The sequence below is a fragment of the Elaeis guineensis genome, chromosome 10, assembly GCF_000442705.2.
Source record: "Elaeis guineensis isolate ETL-2024a chromosome 10, EG11, whole genome shotgun sequence".
Lineage (NCBI taxonomy): Eukaryota > Viridiplantae > Streptophyta > Magnoliopsida > Arecales > Arecaceae > Elaeis > Elaeis guineensis.
This window is the reverse complement of record NC_026002.2, coordinates 26,752,881-26,773,807: the sequence shown is the minus strand read 5'-3', so window position 1 is coordinate 26,773,807 and position 20,927 is coordinate 26,752,881. Positions and strand designations below refer to the sequence as shown.

General features: G+C 37.4%; 1 protein-coding gene across 1 annotated transcript; it reads right to left on the bottom strand.

Annotated features, from left to right (window-relative positions):
* Positions 1–14,704: 14,704 nt before the first annotated feature.
* Positions 14,705–19,564, bottom strand: LOC105059948 (transport inhibitor response 1-like protein Os05g0150500). The gene is made up of 3 exons (XM_010943491.4): positions 18,788–19,564; positions 16,294–16,786; positions 14,705–15,864 (listed from the first exon to the last, which is right to left on the bottom strand). The coding sequence occupies exons 1-3, from the start codon at positions 19,258–19,260 to the stop codon at positions 15,088–15,090; spliced, it is 1,743 nt and encodes a 580-aa protein (XP_010941793.1). The 5' UTR covers positions 19,261–19,564; the 3' UTR covers positions 14,705–15,087.
* Positions 19,565–20,927: the final 1,363 nt, after the last annotated feature.

The following is a 20,927-nucleotide window of genomic DNA, read 5'->3' as shown; positions in this document are numbered from 1 at the left end:
GTATATCCGGCCCCGCACAACGCACGGGTCTTCGATTACTTTTAATATAATTGAAGAAAATAATAATAGCTCTAAGTATATCATAAAATGAACTTAAGATATTTTATAAATATATACTTCTTGTTAAATGCTTCCAATTTGATTGAAATCCTTTGACTATTTCTCTTTTTAGGAGAAAAAATAGGATCGAATATCATGCAAAACTATGTGACTCTTAATTTCTTTTTCCCTTTTCCTAATGGTAACTTAATTTTCAAGTAAACCTTCCTGCTTCCCCTATTTCAACCAAAAAGCCCTTCTTTCCCATCCTCCTCTTCCTCTTTCCACCATATGTCACCCTATCTTTCCAAGGTTCTTTCTCATGTTTCTTCTCCTTCCTTTAACTCTCTTACTGTAACACTTTTCCCTTTCTATTAAAAAAAGCATGCTAGCACACAAGACCTCCATCACAACAAAATCTAGAGAGAGAGGGTCAAATGTACACAATCTTATCTCCGCATGTCAAAAGATTATTTTTGTGTTTCAAATTTATGATACTCAAGTCATAATAGAGTAATCTTATGGTTCCGCCAAAACCCATCATCTTAGGTCTCCACCAGCACAAACCAACTCTTTTAAAGATAACATCAGTTAGCATCGATACATGGTTAACAAGTTTTAAGTGATTTATTATATATGTTTATTAAGCTGGTGTAGTAAATAGGACATACATGGGACTGGAGCTTTCATAGGAAGGGGCTGTGAAAAAATACATAGTGGAAGGGAGATAGAAGATAAGATAAAAAGGCTCATTGATTTGAACCAGGAGAACAGGAAAGTGCTAAAACAAGCCTTTTTATATCATAGTAACAAAGCAAAAGAGCCTTTTGCTATCCTATAGCTGGTGCACTATGAGAGGTCTTTAAAGATGTCACTCCCATTTGTGTTATAGTTCTTTTTTATGGAAGGGAAGAACAATACGCCATCATTTTGATATTTATTTAACTTCTTTTTCACCACTACCTAAAGTATTATGTGAGATAACAATTGGTTCTTCTAGTCGATCTCAACCTTCCAACCAGAATATATGAACTATTAAGAGAAGAAATTAATGAAATATACAGAAACATCTGATAGTCCTTCCTTTGTTTGGATTTTAAGATGCGGTTCCATGATCATTAGCATCTAATATTTAGTCCTCCATATACAAGATTTTTGTACCGCATGTCACATACCAAATTCGAGACATAATACGGCCATACTACCGAGGGATGGAGCCCACGATAATACGAAGCCAATCCATCATAATCATCTAAAATCCATCAAATAAAAAGATTTAATTCCTTTATTCATCAAATAATTGAACCAATATTGGTTCAGAGCATCTAAATCCAAAAGCAAGTACCAATCCGAATCTCAACATTCATAAATAACTACAAATCCGTGATCATAAATTAAACTAAACTTCCGCAAATTTTCAAGCTTGCTTTGTAGATCTTCAAGCCTGGATTTTCTTCACCGGTCCTAGCCATTTCTCTGTATAAGAAAAAAAATAAAAAGAATATGAGCTGCACTAACCCAGTAAGTAGAACATGTGCTTCCTTATCGGATCAAACATAAATTTTTCATGATAATACAATATTTAGAAAATAACAGATAATACAAAATAAAGCATTTCATAGAGCATATAATAAAACAAGTCATAAACCAATCATGTATGTATAAAATCATGTATATTTCACAATCATGAATCATAAAGCATCTTTGTTATGTATTCATGTCAAATTTCAAAATATTACTCTTAAATATTCATACTAAGGTCACTATTATATCCGTGACAGGGTCATATTTCTTAATTGACAGAGTTCTTGATTCACGTGCCAACTTTATACCCATTGACAGGGCCATATTTTATATGGATGCTAGCTCCGGATGTCGACCTTTCCGAAAGAATTCGTTCATAGCTATCTGAGAGCCTTTGAAATTCTTATATCTTTTTTCTTAAAGCATACATATACATAGATAGAAAAACAATAAAATTCATGCTTCATAATCATGCTATTTTTATAAAATACATCATGAAATTAATGCTCATAATAAAACATGATTTTTGACTTCATATATGCTAATCCTTAATTTATGAAAAATATAATTCATCAATAACAATTCTTTGCATGAAAATATGATCATTTAAAAATAAATAAGAAGCATAAGACCCACTTATCTCGTTCATCTTAAATCTTCAGACTTCGTTAGACGAATCAGCTAATCCTATTTAAAATATCAAATCATCATCAATTTCTATTACATGAATATAATAAAATTAAATCATAAGGAAAGAGGACTATTGTCTGGATGTGTCGGACCATCCAGATACCAGGGCAATTCAGGGTCTCTGATCTGAGGGTCAGATTTAAGTGACTTGATCAAAAAATTATGAAGCATAGATTAAATCAAAATCAATAAATAGAATTTATTAATCATGAATTTGAAAGATACTTGATATGATCAAATAAGGTTGACATACAGCACGGATATCAAAGTAACTTCAGATCATCTTGTTAGAGTCTATATGAGCCCCTAAAAGATGAAGGCATAACTCGGTACAAGATTCATAGACCTTCTTAGAGAGAGAAAGTCAATCATGAGAGAGAAAGTAGAGAGAGAAAGTGGAGAGAGAATCTTCGTATCTTTCAAAAGTGGCAATCATAATTGAGATCATTAGAGGTCATATCAGGATGACTTAATATGGATTAACTATGATTGATGTTATCAATTTCGAATAAAAATCGGATCGGGATACAATCTACTGCACAAATATCGGAGCAATCTCAGATCATCATATTTTCATCTCAAGTTTATCCTAGGGTCTATAAAGCAATCAGAGAGAGAGAATGACCCTGGAGAGATAAAATCCATAAAAAAAGATAAAAGGTCTAGAGAGAGAAAATAGAGAGAGAATTTAGAGAGAGAAATTGGAGAGAGAAGGTAAAAAGAGGAGAGAGGAAAGAGAGAAAATTCTCTCTCTTTTTTTATTTTTCTTTTTCTTCTTCTTCTTCTTTCTTTTTTTTTTCTTTTTCTTTTCTTTTCTTTTTTTTTCTTTTTCTTTTTCTTTTTCTTTTCTTCCTTCCCGTGGCTCACTTGGGCAAAAATAGAGACCGTGTGGTCCCCCCTTTGGTCGGTCGATCAGGGACCGCAGCCGGCACGGTGATGGCCGACAGCAAGAGGGCGACTCTCCCAAGGCTCGGAGGGACCAAGGCCGACGGTCGACAGTGATCGCCGGTATCAGAAAATCAAAGAGAAGAAGAGACCAAACAGGAAGTCCCTTCTTCGACGGAATTCGACGACATCAGTCGCCGGCAGTTGTGCACAGAGGCACGAAAAAAAAAGAGAGAAGAGAGAGGAAGAGGAAGAAGGATTTACCTCAACCTCCGATGACCCCGTCGGTGAGAAATCACGGCGAGCACGAATCGAGGGGCCACGGCTTCAATCAGAGAAATCAGAGAGGAAACACCGACGATCGTCGGTGATTGCTATGTCCTCTCATAGAGAAGAAGAGGGGGGTTCTTATAGGGCTCATCCTTGGGTCCTTTAATGGCCCTGAGACTCTGATTTTCAATCGAAATCGGGAAAGGAGAAGACTCCGATCGGGAGTCTTCTTCTCCTTTTTTTTTTTTGGATGGGCTTAATGGGCTTTAGGCCCAACAGGCCAGGTTATCACATTCTACCCTCCTTAAAAAAAAATCATCCTCGAAATTTAACGTACCTTTATTTTCAAATAAGTGTGGATATCTCATCTTCATATCATCTTCAAGCTCCCAAGTAGCCTCTCTCTCCTCATGATTACTCTAATGAATCTTCACATATGGAATGATGCATCGTCTTAGCACTTGCTCTTTTCGATCAACAATTCGGAGGAAAAACTCTTCATAAGTTAAGTCTTCATGAACTTGCAATGGCTCATACTTTACCATATTGTTTGGATCAGATACAAATTTTCTCAGTGGTGAAACATGAAAGACATTGTGCACTTTAGATAAATCCGATGGTAAAGAGAGTTCGTAAGCAACATCTCCTACTCGGCTCAAAATTTCAAAAGGTCCAATATATCGCGGACTCAGCTTGCCATGTCTCCCAAATCTCATGACACTTTTTGTAGGTGATACTTTTAGAAAAATATGATCACTGATCTGAAATTCTAATTCTCTTCTTTTTTTATCTGTCCAACTCTTCTATCTATCCTGCCTTGAGTCTTTCCTTGATCAGATAGATTTTCTCTCTAGTATCCTTTTGTTATCAGTAAAATCTTTCCTCATTTATAACTAACATATTTCATAATATCTTTTGATTTAAAGAATTAATATTTCTAATCAATTCAGACCACCACGCTTTTGCTGCGCACTCTGACCTCAACTTACCAAATTATCTAAGTCTATAAAAATATCTTTCTATGTTAAATCAATCAAAGATAGATCCAACTTTCAGATTTCATATAAAATTTAGGATAAAATTTAAAATTTTTTTATCATTACTATCTCTTAGGCATAGCACATCAAAATTAAATCTTCATCCACCTTCTATATTTGAACTTATTACATAAACTTCACCACTCCTCAAGAATCCAATATGTCTAGAATTAATTTGAGTTAACATTCGATTTACCTTACAATCATTTAGATAATTTTCAAACCAACCTTTCTTTGTGAAAAAATTAACATCAAAATCAGCAAAGTTATCATATCCTTTATCCATATAGGTTTAGCATTCCAATGTCATCGAATATATCTAATATAACATATCAGTACCTCCCACTTCATTCCAGGATCAACACTTCTCGTAATCAGGTCAACCCTGCTAATTAAAATCCAAGATATAACTCGTCAATTCTATTATAGACATCATATGCCACTTATGCATAAATTTCATCATAATATCTATTGATTCGAAATTAAATTATTGAATCCTTTCTTTTATATCTATCATGTTTCTCATGATCTTAGCCTCAAGTTTAAATATCACTAAAGTCACAATCCCGAATAATGATAACCTTAAGCTCAAATACCACTTAAGTCATATTCTCTAATAATCATAACCTAAACTTTATATCATTCTATCACATCATTAATGATCATAATCTTAAGCTCTGATATTATCCATCATACTCCACTCTCTCACATCCGCTTGATCATACATAAAGTTTTGATATCACTTCATAATCTCAGTGATCTTAAACCTAAGCTTTGATATTATTCTATCATATCCTAATCATTTATATCATAATCCCCAATGATCATAACCTAAGCTCTAATACCATAAAATATCACGTCCCAAATTCAGAACATAACACGGCCATGCTACCGAGGGATGGAGCCCACGATAACACAAAGCCAATCTATCATAATCATCTAAAATTTATTAAATAAAAAGATTTAATTTTTTTATTCATCAAATAATTGAACCAATATTGGTTCAGAGCATCTAAATCCAAAAGCAAGTACCAACCCGAATCTCAATATTCATAAATAACTACAAATCCGTGATCATAAATTAAACTAAACTTTCGCTACCAAATTTTCAAGCTTGCTATGCAAATCTTTAAGCCTGAATTTTCTTCACCGGTCCTAGCTATTTTTCTGTATAAGAAAAAAAATAAAAAGAATATGAGCAACACTAGCCTAGTAAGTAGAACATGTGCTTCTTTATCGGATCAAGTATAAATTTTTCATGATAATGTAATATTTAGAAAATAACAGATAATATAAAATAAAGTATTTCATAGAGTATATAATAAAATAAGTCATAAACCAATCATGTATGCATAAAATCATATATATTTCACAATCATGAATCATAAATCATCTTTGTTATGTATTCATGTCAAGTTTTAAAATATTGCTCTCAGATATTCATGCTAAGGTCACTATTATACCCGTGACAGGGTCATGTTTCTTAATCGATAAAATTTTTGATTCATGTGCCAACTTTATTCCGTTGACGGAGCCATATTTAATGTGGATGCTAGATCCGGATGTCGACCTTCCCGAAAGAATTCGTTCATAGCTATCTGAGAGCCTTTGAAATCCTTATATCTTTTTTCTTAAAGCATACATATACATAGATGGAAAAATAATAAAATTCATACTTCATAATCATGTTATTTTTATAAAATGCATCATGAAATCAATGCTCATAATAAAACATGATTTTTGACTTCACATATGCTGATCCTTAATTTATTAAAAATATGATTTCATCAATAACAATTCTTTGCATGAAAATATGATCATTTAAAAATAAATAAGGAGCATAAGACCCACTTACCTCATTCATCTTAGATCTTCAGACTTCGTTAGAAGAATCAGCTAATTCTATTTAAAATATCAAATCATCATCAATTTCTATTCCATGAATATAATAAGATTAAATCATAAGGAAAGATGACTGTTGTCCGGATGTGTCGGACCATTCAGATACCAGGGCAAGTCAGGGTCTCTGATCTGAGGGTCAGATTTAAGTGACTTGATAAAAAAAATTGTGAAGCACAGATTAAATCAAGATTAATCAATAGAGTTCATTAATCATGAATTTGAAAGATACTTGATATGATCAAATGAGGTTGACATACAGCATGGATATCAAAGTAACTTCAGATCATCTTGTTAGAGTAAATATGAGTCCCTAAAAGATGAAGGCATGACCCGATACAGGATTCATAGACCTTCTTAGAGAGAAAAAGTCAATCATGAGAGAGAAAGTAGAGAGAAAAAGTGGAGAGATAATCTTCGTAACCTTCAAAAGTGACAATCATGATTGAGATCATCAGAGGTCATATCAGGATGACTTAATATGGATTAACCATGATCGATGTTATTAAATTTCGAATAAGGATCGGATCGGGATCCAATCTACTGCACGAATTTCAGAGTAATCTCAGGTCATCATATTTTCATCTCAAGTTTATCCTAGGGTCTATAAAGCAATCAGAGAGAGAGAATTACTCTTGAAAGACAAAATTCATAAAAAAAGATAAAAGGTCTAGAGAGAGAATTTAGAGAGAGAAACTGGAGAGAGAAGGTAAAGAGAGAAGAGAGGAAAGAGAGAGAAAATTCTCTCTTTTTTTTCTTTCTTTTTATTTTTTTCTTCTTCTTCTTCTTTCTTTTTTTCTTTTTTTTATTTTTTTCTTTTTCTTTTCTTTTTTTTTCTTTTTCTTTTTCTTTTTCTTTTCTTCCTTCTTCCCGTGGCTCACTTGGGCAAAAATAAGAACCGTGTGGTCCCCCCTTTGGTCGGTCGATCAGGGACCACAACCGGCACGGTGGTGGCCGACGGCAAGAGAGCAACTCTCCCGAGGCTCGAAGGGACCAAGGTCGATGGTCGGTAGTGATCGCCGACGTTGGAAAATCAAAGAAAAGAAGAGACCAAACAGGGGGTCCCTTCTCCGACGACATCCGTCATCGGTAGTTGTGCACAGAGGCACGAAAAAAAAGAGAGAGGAGAGAGGAAGAGGAAGAAGGGCTTACCTCAGCCTCCGGTGACCCCGTCGGCGAGAAATCACGATGAGCACGAAACGAGGGGCCGCGACTTCAATCGAAAAAATCAAAGAGGAAACACCGACGATCGTCGATGATTGCTATGTCCTCTCACAGAAGAGAGGAGAGGGGTTCTTATAGGACTCATCCTGGAGTCCTTCAATGGCCCTAAGACTCTGATTTTCCATCGAAATCGGGGAAGGAGAAGACTCCGATCGGGAGTCTTCTTCCCCTTTTTTTTTTCTGGATGGGCTTAATGGGCTTTAGGCCCAACAGGCCGGGTTATCACACCGCATGCTAATATTGTATATATAATAACTTTTATACACAATTATACTATCCTTATATGCATTTATATTTGGAATTAACATAAATAGTGGTAACTATGCACATATTTGAGATATAACTATGTAAGATTGTTAGGGATCAAGAATTAAAGAAATTTCAAAACTTAGGATGGATTATAAAATCTGTAGGCTGGTCAATGAAAAGACGGGCTATTAAATACATATTCCTTTTCATATGCGATGTACTTACAAAGAAGGTGTTATGATGTTATTTTGGCCCTTATTTTTAAGTTTGTGTTGCTTGATACTAGATTGAGCTACCTTTGAGTTATTACCTTGGATAGCTTCCATATCATCCATCTTAGAGATGGATGGTTGATAGATGGTTATCACTTAACTCTCGAATGCATCTTGTTAGATATTGAACGTAAATGCTTGAATTCTTGAGACAAGATAGCCGTAAGATAGATGACTTGATATGTGTCCAAGGTCGTACATCCCTATGTGGTGCAAAACGGACACCACAAAAGATCCGAACCTTTAGTATAGACTCAATTACCTTGTTTGAAATATATTTTGCTCGGACAAAAAAAAGAGGTCAAAAATATTATAAAGGCCTCTTTTCAGTCTAAATCAATGTTGTAAAATATTATAAAGGCCTCTTTTCAATCTAAATCAATGTTGTATTTTTTAAGGGATGATAAATCTTAAAAAGTAATAGTTGATTACATGAAGAATCAAAATAGGCTAGTGATGCACCCTTGCTAGGCCCTGCATGTTCAAACATTCTCCTTTGTTTTCTAGACAAATATGTTATCAGATACTATGAGACTAGGTTTCCTCGATAGGTATCACACCCTTGGACCACCATCATCACCTCCTTCCAACTTAAAAGACTAGATCATACCATGTCAAACCCTCCCATCTCTCCCTTAATTTCCAACCCCATCCAAAGAGTTAGTAGTAGGAAGTTTCACCGCTTTGTAGGTATTAGTGCCAACAGTCGCTGAGATTATAGGGATTCGTAAGAGCAAGCAATGGAAAGGGACTTTCTTAGGGCTTCCTTAACCAATTTGCTAGAGGACAGCTCCTCGAGAGAGAAGGCATCAATGAACAGCAAGAACGACATGCTCTACATCGAGCACAACCAAAGGGAGAAGATGAATGAGTTCTACACCATGTTGCAGTCCATGGTTCCCAATCTCTTGCCCAAGGTTGACACATTCTTTTTTTTATTATGCTATCATTTGGTTATAACTTTATTAGCAAGGCATTTTGGTTTTGATTTATAGTTATTCTTATGTTCTGCATCAGTTACATAAAATTTACGTTGCATGAAAGGATTAGCTTTGTTGCTTGCATTTTGCGCAACTTGGACAAATATACAATTTGTTGGTAAGATAAATATTCCCCTGAGCTATTACTTGTGTTATAAAGTAAAGAGAAATATTACAAAGTTGAATATCCCTTTATTATTGTTACACTCATGTCTGAAAACTGTAATTCTTCTGCTGCAATTTATATGGTTATATAACTAACTAGTATTCATTCCAATTGAATTTTAAGAATCAATTACAGGATTGACATCTCAAATATGGGAATCAAAATGTAGGCAACCATAGCAAAGATTGTTGATGAAACAATAGCGCACATTAAAGCTCTCGATGAAGTGATCATAACACTTGATGCAGAGAAGGTGGCTAGATAAGCATCCAGCAAATCTGTCGCATTACGAACCACCCAAAGCAATTCCTCGATCGATGTTACTGCCTCTTGTAACATAGCATTCTTTAGAATATGCCTTAGGTCTCGACCGAGGCTATTGACACAAGTGTTGGAGGTGTTTGAGAAGCACAAGGTTGAGGTTATGTCCTCTACTGTTCCATGTCATGATGGAAATGCTTCCATAATGGTCACTGCAACAGTGTCGGGGGAAGAGGCTGTGGAGAGGATTAAAAAAGACCTCATGATCATATAATCCTAAGACTAGCTTCCACACCTATCCTTCTTTTCCTTTTGTTTCAAAAAAAAAAGAAAAAAAATATAGCAGATGTATCTAGGTTGGGACTAAGGCTTAGTTGAGTTGACGAGTTAGAAACAAATGCATGGGAATGGAAGTTCCTAATATGATAGTATGTATGTATATATTGGAAAAGGAAATGATATGAAAAGATTACGGTTTTACTCTTTCATGGACTGGTGAGGAGAACCATTTACTATGTTGTTCTTCAAAGAGTCAAAGAAAAGGTCAGTATCTGAACCTGAAAACACTGAGATTCCCTTTTGATCAGTTGCCAACCTATACTCTCTCTCTCTCTCTCTCCCCATCTCCATATTCTATACATGAGTGTATGCGTCTTCCAAAGGAAGGGGATGGTTGGTAACTCCAGAGGGGTCTCAGCATTGAGCATTGCAAGGTTTTGCAGCACACGAAGATGGACAGCAGTATGAGGAAGTACTAAAGTTTTTTTCAGAGCATATGTGGTTAGGGGGAGTTGAATTCTGGAATGGACATAGGAATAAGCAACTCCCATTTCAGCCGTGTGGTTAGAAGGAAGTCCATTCCCATTTCGATTCAAAGAGGAATGAATATGCCCCAATCCCTCAATATTCTATCCCTATTCTCTCCTAGTATTCAAATTCTATTCCGATTCCAATCACAAACCAAAGATACCAGGTGATATGACCATTCTGACTTCCGTTCCAATTCATTTCGATTATGAATCAAATGTGCCCTTAGTTCTTTAGAGACCAACTGCTCTTCAATTTGGGACCGCTATGGTGACATGTGACAAGGCAAATCCTAATGATTTACTATTGATCCAATTATCCATTTGTGGCTTCCTCCTCTAGATTTTTTTTAAGGTTAAAACTACTCCATGAGAAAATGTGAGCCCATATAATTACAACTCAGCTTCATTTTTCAGATGCAGAAGATTAATTTACTTGAGACATGTTGGCACTGATATCTTCCTGTGTCATCCCATGTTTTGATCTGTTGCCTCTTACGACATTTCATATGTTTCTTTTGTATATTTATTTTGGAAGCTCACCTTTGGTGATAAGGAATTCTTCATATAATTGTAGTTAAATCAATATTTAAAGGATATCCTCCAATCAATGAATCCTTGTCATGAACTTGTACCTATCTTGTAATTACATATCATACTCTCCTCTTCCCTCATCTTGAGAAAGAATAGTTTTGAAAAACCTTCTCCATATTTTTATGGTAGCACAGCTAGGTCACCTTAGACCATTGGCCTCTCACAAGTTTTACTACTCAAGTACCATTTGTTGATAACAAATGGCGACATTGGATAATAGATTGCATGTTATACCATGTGATTCATGTAATTTCCAAAGCACTGTCACTCTCTTTTATCTTTTCTTACAACAAATTTTCCTCATTTAACAACCATTGGACTTCCTTGATCGCTGGGGTGGTAGTGAAATACCACATCAGGAACATGACATGGGATTCTTTTACATAAGTCGTTTGATATCCAGAGTTGATGCAGCAAACATGTTGTTCTCTTAAAAACAATGAGATCCTTAACAAATACAACAGGGCACCACTAAGCTAGCCAATTGATTTCTTTGGAGAACATGGTGTGCGCCCAGTAATGTTGTGATCCGATCGAGCCATCATAAACTAAACCAACCATGTGAATCACAACAATTTTTCATGTCGCATTGGCATGAGGAACTGATGAGGCAACTGAGAGGCACCCCATATCACAACTCTTGGATCTTTAGCATAAGCCTACAAGTCATGTAATAACCAAATAGCTTTAGTTGAGACTTCTGCATGGCTCCTCCCACCATAGAGGGGACTCACAACATTACATTCACTTAATTACTTAACATTGACCCCCCAAGTCCTCACACAATTTGGATGTATGTGGAATTATGGAAGAGAAGGGGTCACTACAAGATTTTAGCTTTTCAGTGGCATTCCTGTGTGGCTAAAAGATCTTCCAAAGAGAAAGAACAAGAGCTCATCATTGTCGGGTTGCCCAGCATGTTTGTCAGCCTGAGACCCATTCTCCGGTCATGGTTTCCCAAACCAATTATTTGAACAGAAACTCTTTTCTTAATCATAAATCCACCTTCTTCAAGGTTTCTAATAAGTGAGATATCCAAAAAATGATGTATCTAATACCATTATAAAGAAAAATAGAAAGCCCTGCCCTTATTTATTAAAAAAAGTTGCAACGGTAAAAGTGACTGTTATGATATCCAGTATTAACCAACTCAGTGGGGTGCAGAGCAGTTAGAAATTTGTCATTGAGAGAGTCAGATTATGTAACAGTGACACATTATTTTGTCAAGGGTATTGGAACGATTCACAAAAATAGCTGTAATTTATAAGGGAATAATTGAATCATGACATGCCATACTAGTGCTAGTTACTTATAATAGCATAAGAATCTAGCTAATGGGATGATGCATTGAAATGTTATAGAACTTTAGTCCTAAAGTTATCACATGGCGCAATCCATCGAGATCAGATAAACGGAGATGGATAAAACTTAAGGGACTTAATTGAAAATTCTTAAACAGGAGGGTAAGTGAAACTCCAATAAACTTGAGAATTCTTAATCAGGTGGAAGATCGAGAGTCATCCAACGACTATGATTTTCACATTGCTTAACCTCTCTCTCAGTGCATCTTGGACGAACCGATTCCGTCTCAATTTAAGATGCCGCAAATGGAGCCATACGACGGCTCCACCAACCCAATTGATCATCTGCAGAACTACAAGGCTCTCATGATGATCTAAGGGACAACCGACGTGTATTGACTTTTTGATAACTATTCGAAAGGCTGCTTGAGTCTGATATTCTGAGCTGCAGTCGGAGAGCATAAACTCTTTCAAGCAGCTCGAGCATTCTTTCGTGATCCATTTCAGTACTAGTTGAAAGGTGCTACGGACATCAGACAGTCTCTTCTCCATCAAATAAGGTGAGACAGAGATATTAAGGAATTTTATGGTTCGCTTCAATGTGGCCACATTAGATATCGGAGATCTCAACGAAGATATGGTCGTATCGACCGTAAAGATATTGTAACTCAAAACATGTATTGCTTTTATTATCCTTAGTTTCTTGCATCAGTAAACAGTTATTTCCTGCAACCAAGGTACGATGGACAAATAGTCCATGGGAAGAAAAACTTAGAAATTTCAGAGGTAGCTACTGTCACTCAAGAAGGTCACATCATTGAGAAATTTTAGGCAGTCACTCTCTCAGAACAGCCTGCATGAGAAGTGAATAAGTATCGGTGAGAAATGGGCGACAAATGGGGCAGCCATTCTGCAGGCATGAGTTATCTGGATGTCATAAGGTGCAAGTCGGAACAATCATCTGTGTACTACATGAAGGGTGCAATCAGCTAAACAAGCTGTGTACAATGTCCTTCCCAGTGGTGTGTAGGCCCCAATGAGTATTTGACATAGGACCCACGCAGCATGCGTCAAGGTCACTTAGTTTTGCTGGTAACAAGAAAGCCACTTTTATACTTCACTCTCTCTGGTTTTCCTCTTAGTTTCTCTCCCTTTTCTTTTTTTACAGCATTCTCCTTTTTGAAAAGTCCATGATTTGAACTGTAAACGGACACAAATACATTAATAGTAGGGTTGCTCGTGATCTCCAGGAGTGGAACAATCTTACCACTGCATCAAGACTCACTCTCAAACTTTCAATGTAGATTAATAAAGTTTCAAGAATCATTCTTAGTTCTAGCCAAGATTCTAAGTACCTTTTCAAAGGGTGCATGACTGAATGGACAAGCTCAAACCAACCCTGTCTTTCGGATCCAATCCAGGATTTTTCTTGAGATGTATCAAGCAAAGAAATAAAAATGAAACTAAACTGATATAGGCAGAAAGGTTCTTTGTCCATCCCAAAGAGAGAAAGAGAGAGCATTCGCATGTGACTTTCAAAAAATTTATACATTTCCTTGTATAAGATCTCTGTATTATCATTATATTGTCCATTTCCTCTTTAAGGATCACTGTATTATATTCATTGATGCTCCTAAAAATATTTGAAAGGCAGTGATTTGAGGTCGGAAGAAATACAGTGTTGTGAAGCTTAAGAAGGCAAACCTCCAGTGTAAGGTTACTGCATTGTGGCCTAGAGATCATGGGCATGGAATCAGTCCATCAACATGTGCAAATAGAAATGCATAAATCTAAACTTAAACTGAAAATTATTTCCCACTGTAGGTGCTAGTTGGTTGGTCTGTCATCTCACGACAGCCAGGAGATGCATCAGATAAAAGAGTCAGGATAAACAACAACAACACTGCAGTACCACTCCAATACAAACCAGCAAAGTATGCTGCATTTCAGAAGCCAACAAAACCTGCAAGAAGTTGGCAACAGCACCCAAATCACGAGGAAGAGGAAGCATTCACAAGATCAAAAGTCCGGAGCGGCTCACGCCGAGGATTTTGATACAATGATCTTGTCGAATCGCATGCGCAAGGGACAGACAACTCAGACAGTTTCTACAGACATGGATTCATGCTGGTATTACCAGTCTGGTGGATTATATGGCCGGATATGTACTCAACTGTCTCCAGACTCTTGAAATCAAGTTGAGAAAAAACAAAGAATTGGTACTCCACTCATGAATGCAGGCGACCAACTAACAGTAACTGAAACATCCACAGACCACAGTCCACCAAATCATTTATCCAACAATTCATGCAAGATTAGGCCAGAACCATCACGTAATTATGTGACACGAACCATCATGTAATGATGCTGAACGATTCGGACAACCTTATAGGAGAACCAAGCTTTACCAAAATTATCCAGTGTCACGTAAAAGCCGCTTATTGTAATTATCTGCAGCAACTTTAGCAGCTAAGCATTGTGATTAAATTTCACACAAACTTCACACATATAAGAAGTTAGCATATTACTCGAAAATTTAAATTTTCATAAAATACAAAGCTGCCGATGCACTAATGAGAGGAAATAAAAGACCCTCATGTACATAACTACACCTAACAAGCAAAGCTTCCTCCGTGGTCCTCACTAAAACATGTTATAGAAGATAGAATATATAGTTCCATTCATTTCTCTTATTGACAGTACAACCTCAAGACTCTAGCTACTTTGCAGCAGTTAAATCGGTGAAGGCATCATAACCTGATCCAAGCTCCATGTGGTGCCCAACCATGCACTCATCACTTGAACAAATGATTGAGCAAAACAACATGAATACTTAAGTGGACGACAATCAAAGAAAGAAATCAGTACCTCCACATCATCTCGAAGCACCTTATACCGTCCAGACGCAAGGTGGTGTGTCAGATCTTGGCCCAGCAACTGTCCGGTAAACATAGAGCTTCTCAACAGGGCAATCATCGGGCCGTGAATCCCATAACCCTCCTCTCCACTCATCGATAACCTCCACGTTAAGCCATGGCATCTTCTGGGCCAGCAACTTGCATGCTCCCAAGCTCACAGAGCATGACGACATCCAAAGGGATCGCATTGTCTCTAGCTTAGCAGCATTGGCCAACAAAGCCTTGTCTCCAAATGGGCAGTCCCTGATTTCCAGCTTTCGTAAGCTCTTGCAGCCTGAGAGAATGTAATGGAGACCAGCATCACTATTCCCAGCAAATGCAACCGAGAGCATCTCAAGGCGATCTGCGAAGGCCCCAATGGATCTAAACACATTGTCGGTGAGGAGACCCGAGAGGGAGAGACGCCTGAGATCCTTGCAAGATTCTACGATGGCACTAAAGCCTACATCTAGTGGCTCTAGAGTGTTATAGTCAGGTGTGTGGGGATCAATGATGCATAGACGAAAGCACATAAGATTGGGACGATTCCTGGCAACAGTGAAGAGAGCAGCATTCGTCATTTGTCGGCAGAAGTAGAGGACTGACTGGAGCATTGGACATCCCACAGAGACAGTGACAAGGCCATGCTCAGTGAGAGAAACAGGCTGTGCTGCACCAAAAGGATCAGAAGGGAAGACACGCAGTTCTTGAAGCCGCTTACAAGATGATGCCACAGCAGCTAGACCATTATCCTCAATCAAGTCCATTACCTAATGGTTGATGTTCTTTCATAATAAGTATATATAAAAAGCAAATTCTTTCATAATAAGTATATATATAAAAAGCAAACACAGATTAACTAGGACAACCAGATAAACAGCATATGTGAAACTAAAAGGCCATGATCAGACCTTTGCCCGAAGTTTTAGGCTAACCAGCATCCAAATGATATGGTCTTGGCAACTATATTCAAAAACAATGACAAAAATGACAGAAATAAAAATTGGTGATCCTAGGGCAATCAACAAAATTAACTTTGGTTAAGTGGAAATGATAGGTCAGCTTTGTGAATATTAACTGTCAATGTAATTAAGGACCATAAGAGTAAAGGAACATGTTTTTTCTTTTCTTTTTTATGTGGGAGAGGGGAGGGGGATCATTTTACAATATAAAAGGAATGGGAAGTGATGCAGATTTACCCATAATCGTTGGAGATTCTTGCACCGGCTGACTAGCTTGATGAGGTCAGGGCTCTGAATGGTAGCATAACTTAAATTCAGAGATGTGAGGCCATTACAGACTGAGTAGATTGCTGGGATATATGCTGGAACAGCTTCGAAGATCCCAGATATGCTCTTCATGCTCTTACAGCTTGCAAAGGCTGATTCAAGCTTGGAGAAGAGCTCTGCACGATATTCTGCAGAGAACCTGCCAGTTCCAAGGTCAGCCAGCTGCGGGGCCCTGTGCAGGAGGTTGACAAGCCTATCAAGAGGCACAGCATGGTTGAGCTTGAGGGTCTTGAGGTTGGTGCATCTGCTCACAAGGCGCTCAAGGACACAGACATTCACCTCCCCTTCCAAGCAAGCAATGTTCAAATTTACCAAAGAAGTGAAAGATTCAGGAAAATGGCTGAGCCAGTGCACAGAATTATCCTCTACTTCATTTTCATGTAAGTCAATCTCCCTTAGATTTCTGCAATAATGAACATGATCCATCAAAAGATTCAGGAGAATCTTTATTTATCATGCAGAAGTTAGATGTATAAGCTGATTCATGCAAGAATTACATTTAGCACCAGAAGTTGATAGCTCTAAGAAATGAATTGCAAAAAATTATGTTTCATATGCAAGAATGGTTTTCAAAAAATAAATTAAAAAAATTAAGCTAATGATAAATATTTATGTTGAAGTGGTGCTCAGAAACTACATAGGCTTTTGATGATCAATACAAAGTTGACAAACATAATGATCATAATTCTATGACAACTGATTGAACCTAGTTTAATGTCATGACATAGCAAGAGACGAGCTACAAGAGACAGCTGCTATTTCACAGAAAAAGAAATGAAAATATAATATTTAAGCACCTAATGTTTTTTTAGCATAGAAACCAGGCAAGATGTGGGGGACGACTGGTATTTTATTTCTAATATTGCAAGAAGATTGGCCTTTCCTGTTAGACATCCAGTCTAATAGTCCAATACATGCATTCATTTCAAGCATTGCACAAGTGCATATGGACTACATCATTCCTTGGGCTATCATACAGGATCTACAGAGAACCAGTTTGCTTATTACAGTAAGCATCCTAGTCATGCACTATCGCATAGCAGCTTCCTACCAATGCAGAGTAGCACTAATAGATTCAACACAGCAGGATTCTGATATGTCCCATAATCTGAATAATTCTAGGCATTTCTATATAAAAGCAGCCAAACCAGCCTATGATCATCAGAGAAACTTTAAAAAAAAAAAAAAGAGTAAAATATTTTGCGAAAATTCTGTTTTTGCAGTATGAATAGAAATCTTTTATATTTCCAATATTACACTTACCATGATTTTTTTTTTAATTTCAGCTCATTAGCTACCATATCTTTTGCATTCCATTGCCTTTTGCTTCAACTTTCCAGATTATAATGCACAGCCTTTTTTTTTTTTTTTTTTGGTGGTGGAGCGTGCATGAAGAGAATTCAATCATCTCTTAGTGAACTAAGAATATTTCTTATCAGATTCATTCATAATTTCCAACTTTTATCTTGCATAACTAAAGGGAGGAAATGTGTGCACAAAATTCAACTTCATGGAAACAATTATCAAGGATTTTATAAATTTGCTAATTTGGTGGGAAGAAAAGGAACAACGGAGACAGGATTTCGGTATAAGCCTACAAGATATGCATTACCTAGGGAACTTCCCTTGTTCCCTCTTCATTTCATTTTAAATCAAATGAATCAGAACCGGGTAAAAAAGATCTGAAGGAGGAATAGAATCCCAAAATGAGAGACAACCAGTTCCGCAGTGTATTAAAAACTGCACCTTTCACAAGTTTAGGCACGAGAAGGGTATTGCCACTCCAACCTTGGATGTAGTTTGAGACAAAAGTAAACACAATCCAGTCGACAAAACCCAAATTTCGTCTAACCAGAGAGAGTTTTAGCAAAATTCAAGTCAAAGCAGCCCTTTAAATGTAGATTTTTTTTTTTGGCCTGCCTCTGTTAAATAAACGGCCCAAAATGGACCATCTTCAAAGAATGAGCCTAAATCCATCCGATTACTGAAACCATTGCGGGTCTGTAAAAGCTTTTATTCCTCCAACAGATGTTCTTTCCGCGTCCCAGTTGTTTCCGAATGGTGGAAGCTAAACTCACTTTAAAAATCTAATGTTTAAGAAAAAACGACAATAACTCACACAAACTTTTGGGACCACACGGTCCGGCACATGGGACTTCCATCTAAATCACCTCCGAATCATCCTACTGCCGCTACCATCGAAACAAATTTTTAAGGCAAGACCACGAATTTAGACTTCTAGACGCTAAAACACGAGAAATTTCTTCTTTTTTGTCGAATTTATTCCCAAAAAAAAAAAAAAAAACACATCTTTCTTACTTAGAACACCGAAATGCCAGCCAAGACCCTGCTCCTGGGGCAAAAAATTGAAATCAAGACAGAGAGGGGAAAAGAGAGGCTGAACCTGCAATTGGCGGCGATTGCGGCGAGGCCGGCGGTGCTGAACCCCTCGCAGGAGGAAAGCGCGAGGACTCTAAAGTTCTTGAACGATCGGGCAATGAGCTCGAAGCAGTCGTCGGTGACGACCATCCGCTTGAGGCGGAGCTCCTCGAGCTGCGGCCACCCTTCGGCCATGGCGGCGACCCAAGCCTCAGCCCCACCGCCCCAGTCGCTGGGTACGAGGTTGAAGTCAGCGAAGTGGGGCTTGCCCTTGATGGAGACGGCCCGGACCTCGGGGAAGCGGCGGACGGCGGCGGCGGGGGAGATAGCGTAGCAGTTGCCAACGAAGATCCGGCGGCGGGAGCGGCGCTCGATACGGTACCAGCCGCTACAGACGAGGGAGACGGCGTTGCGGTCGCGGTCGTCAGCGACGAAGGAGAAGATGTGCTCCCAGACCTCGTCAGGGAACATGACGGCCCACCGTCCACCGGCGGGCATGATCGGGCGTCGGATCGGCGGCGTCGGGAGTTATCGGACGGTGGAGAGGGCGGGATCGCCTGGCGAGGAGGAGGAGGAGGAGGAGGAGGAGGCCACCATCATCATCACCATCGCAAGAAAAGGAAGGGGGGGGGAGCAGCCATCTCTTCTTTTCTTACTGATTTGAGGCGTGCGCGGATCACGAGATGGACGGATGTTAAGTTGAGACGTGGCAAGATGGAGCAATTCTGACCGTTGGATGTATTATCCACGGGCGGCGGCGACCCGGAACCGCAGAGAGCGTATCTAAGCATGTATGTATGGTCGGGAGCGAGAAAGACCGAGAAAGAAAACGGCAGATGAATCGGGAAACGGGAAAAATGTAGACAGGGAAACGCAATTCGCTTGGCATTACGGGTTCCCAAGAACTAGATCACCCTTGCTCATTTATATAGTATAAAAGTTGGTAATTAGCACGATGATAGGATCCATTTATATGGCAAATTCTAAAAGATAAATTTTAAATCAATATTTTTTTAAATTAATATTTATATAAAATAATATATTTATCATAAAAAATATATATAAATAAAAAATATACAAAAAAATATACAAAAATTCTCTAATAATATACGTAGATGATCAAAATTATACGTTCAAGCTCTAATCTCATATATTTATGTTAAATATAAATAATTATCATAAAAAATTATATATCTATAATGTATATTGAATCAATCTAAATCTTATTTTTGGATAAATAATTGAAAATAGAATAGTCAATTTTATTAAATTTTTTTCCGATCTCTCTAATAATGTAACTAGATATGTAATTAAATTATCATAAATTTTCTATCAAAATAGGATCATAAATTAATAACAAATAACTAAACATAAAAAATATAAAAATTGAAAATTATTCAAATTTCAAGTATATTTTTTAGTTTACATATAAATTTTAAAATGAATGAATATTTATCTTATTAAACTAGCATTTGTAACTAATTTTTTTTAATTAATCAACCGATCTCCATGAAGAGCAACAAAATTTAAAATAAATTTTGACATTGACGAACATAAGATAATAATGTCATTCAACAAAATAATTATAAAATAAAAAATATTTTAAAAAAATATCATCTAATCTAATTTATTAATAATAAATATTCTCATGACATAAATTATAATATAAAAAATATCACCATACTTCATGAGCAGATCTTCCAAAAGAGGGTTTTAGCCGGTTGTCTTTTGAAATTGGTTATTTTACTACTGTTGCAATAAAATAACAGTTGGAGACTCTTCTTGACCGTAGGAACCCTAATGAGCATGGGAATCGCGTTCTGGAAACCCCATGGGCATGCGCGTAGGCGACGGTGTAAACTCTGGAGGGAGGGGATGCGTCCTCGGAATTCGCGCAAAGATTGGACGGTGGAGATGAGGGGGAATCTTTGGACCGTGAGGGGGTGGTCCTGGGGACCCTTGGAGTTTGGAACGGTGGATCACGTGACAGGGAGGTGGATGGTCCCTACAAGCTTTTAGTGGGGCACGACGACAGCAAAAGGCCCCTAATATTTTATTCATTCTATTTTATCTCCAAGTCTGTTGTCATATTGTTGAACTCGGATTTTATTTAATACTCCACTAGTTTATTCTGATTTACCAAATATGTCAATCAAGCCATTTAA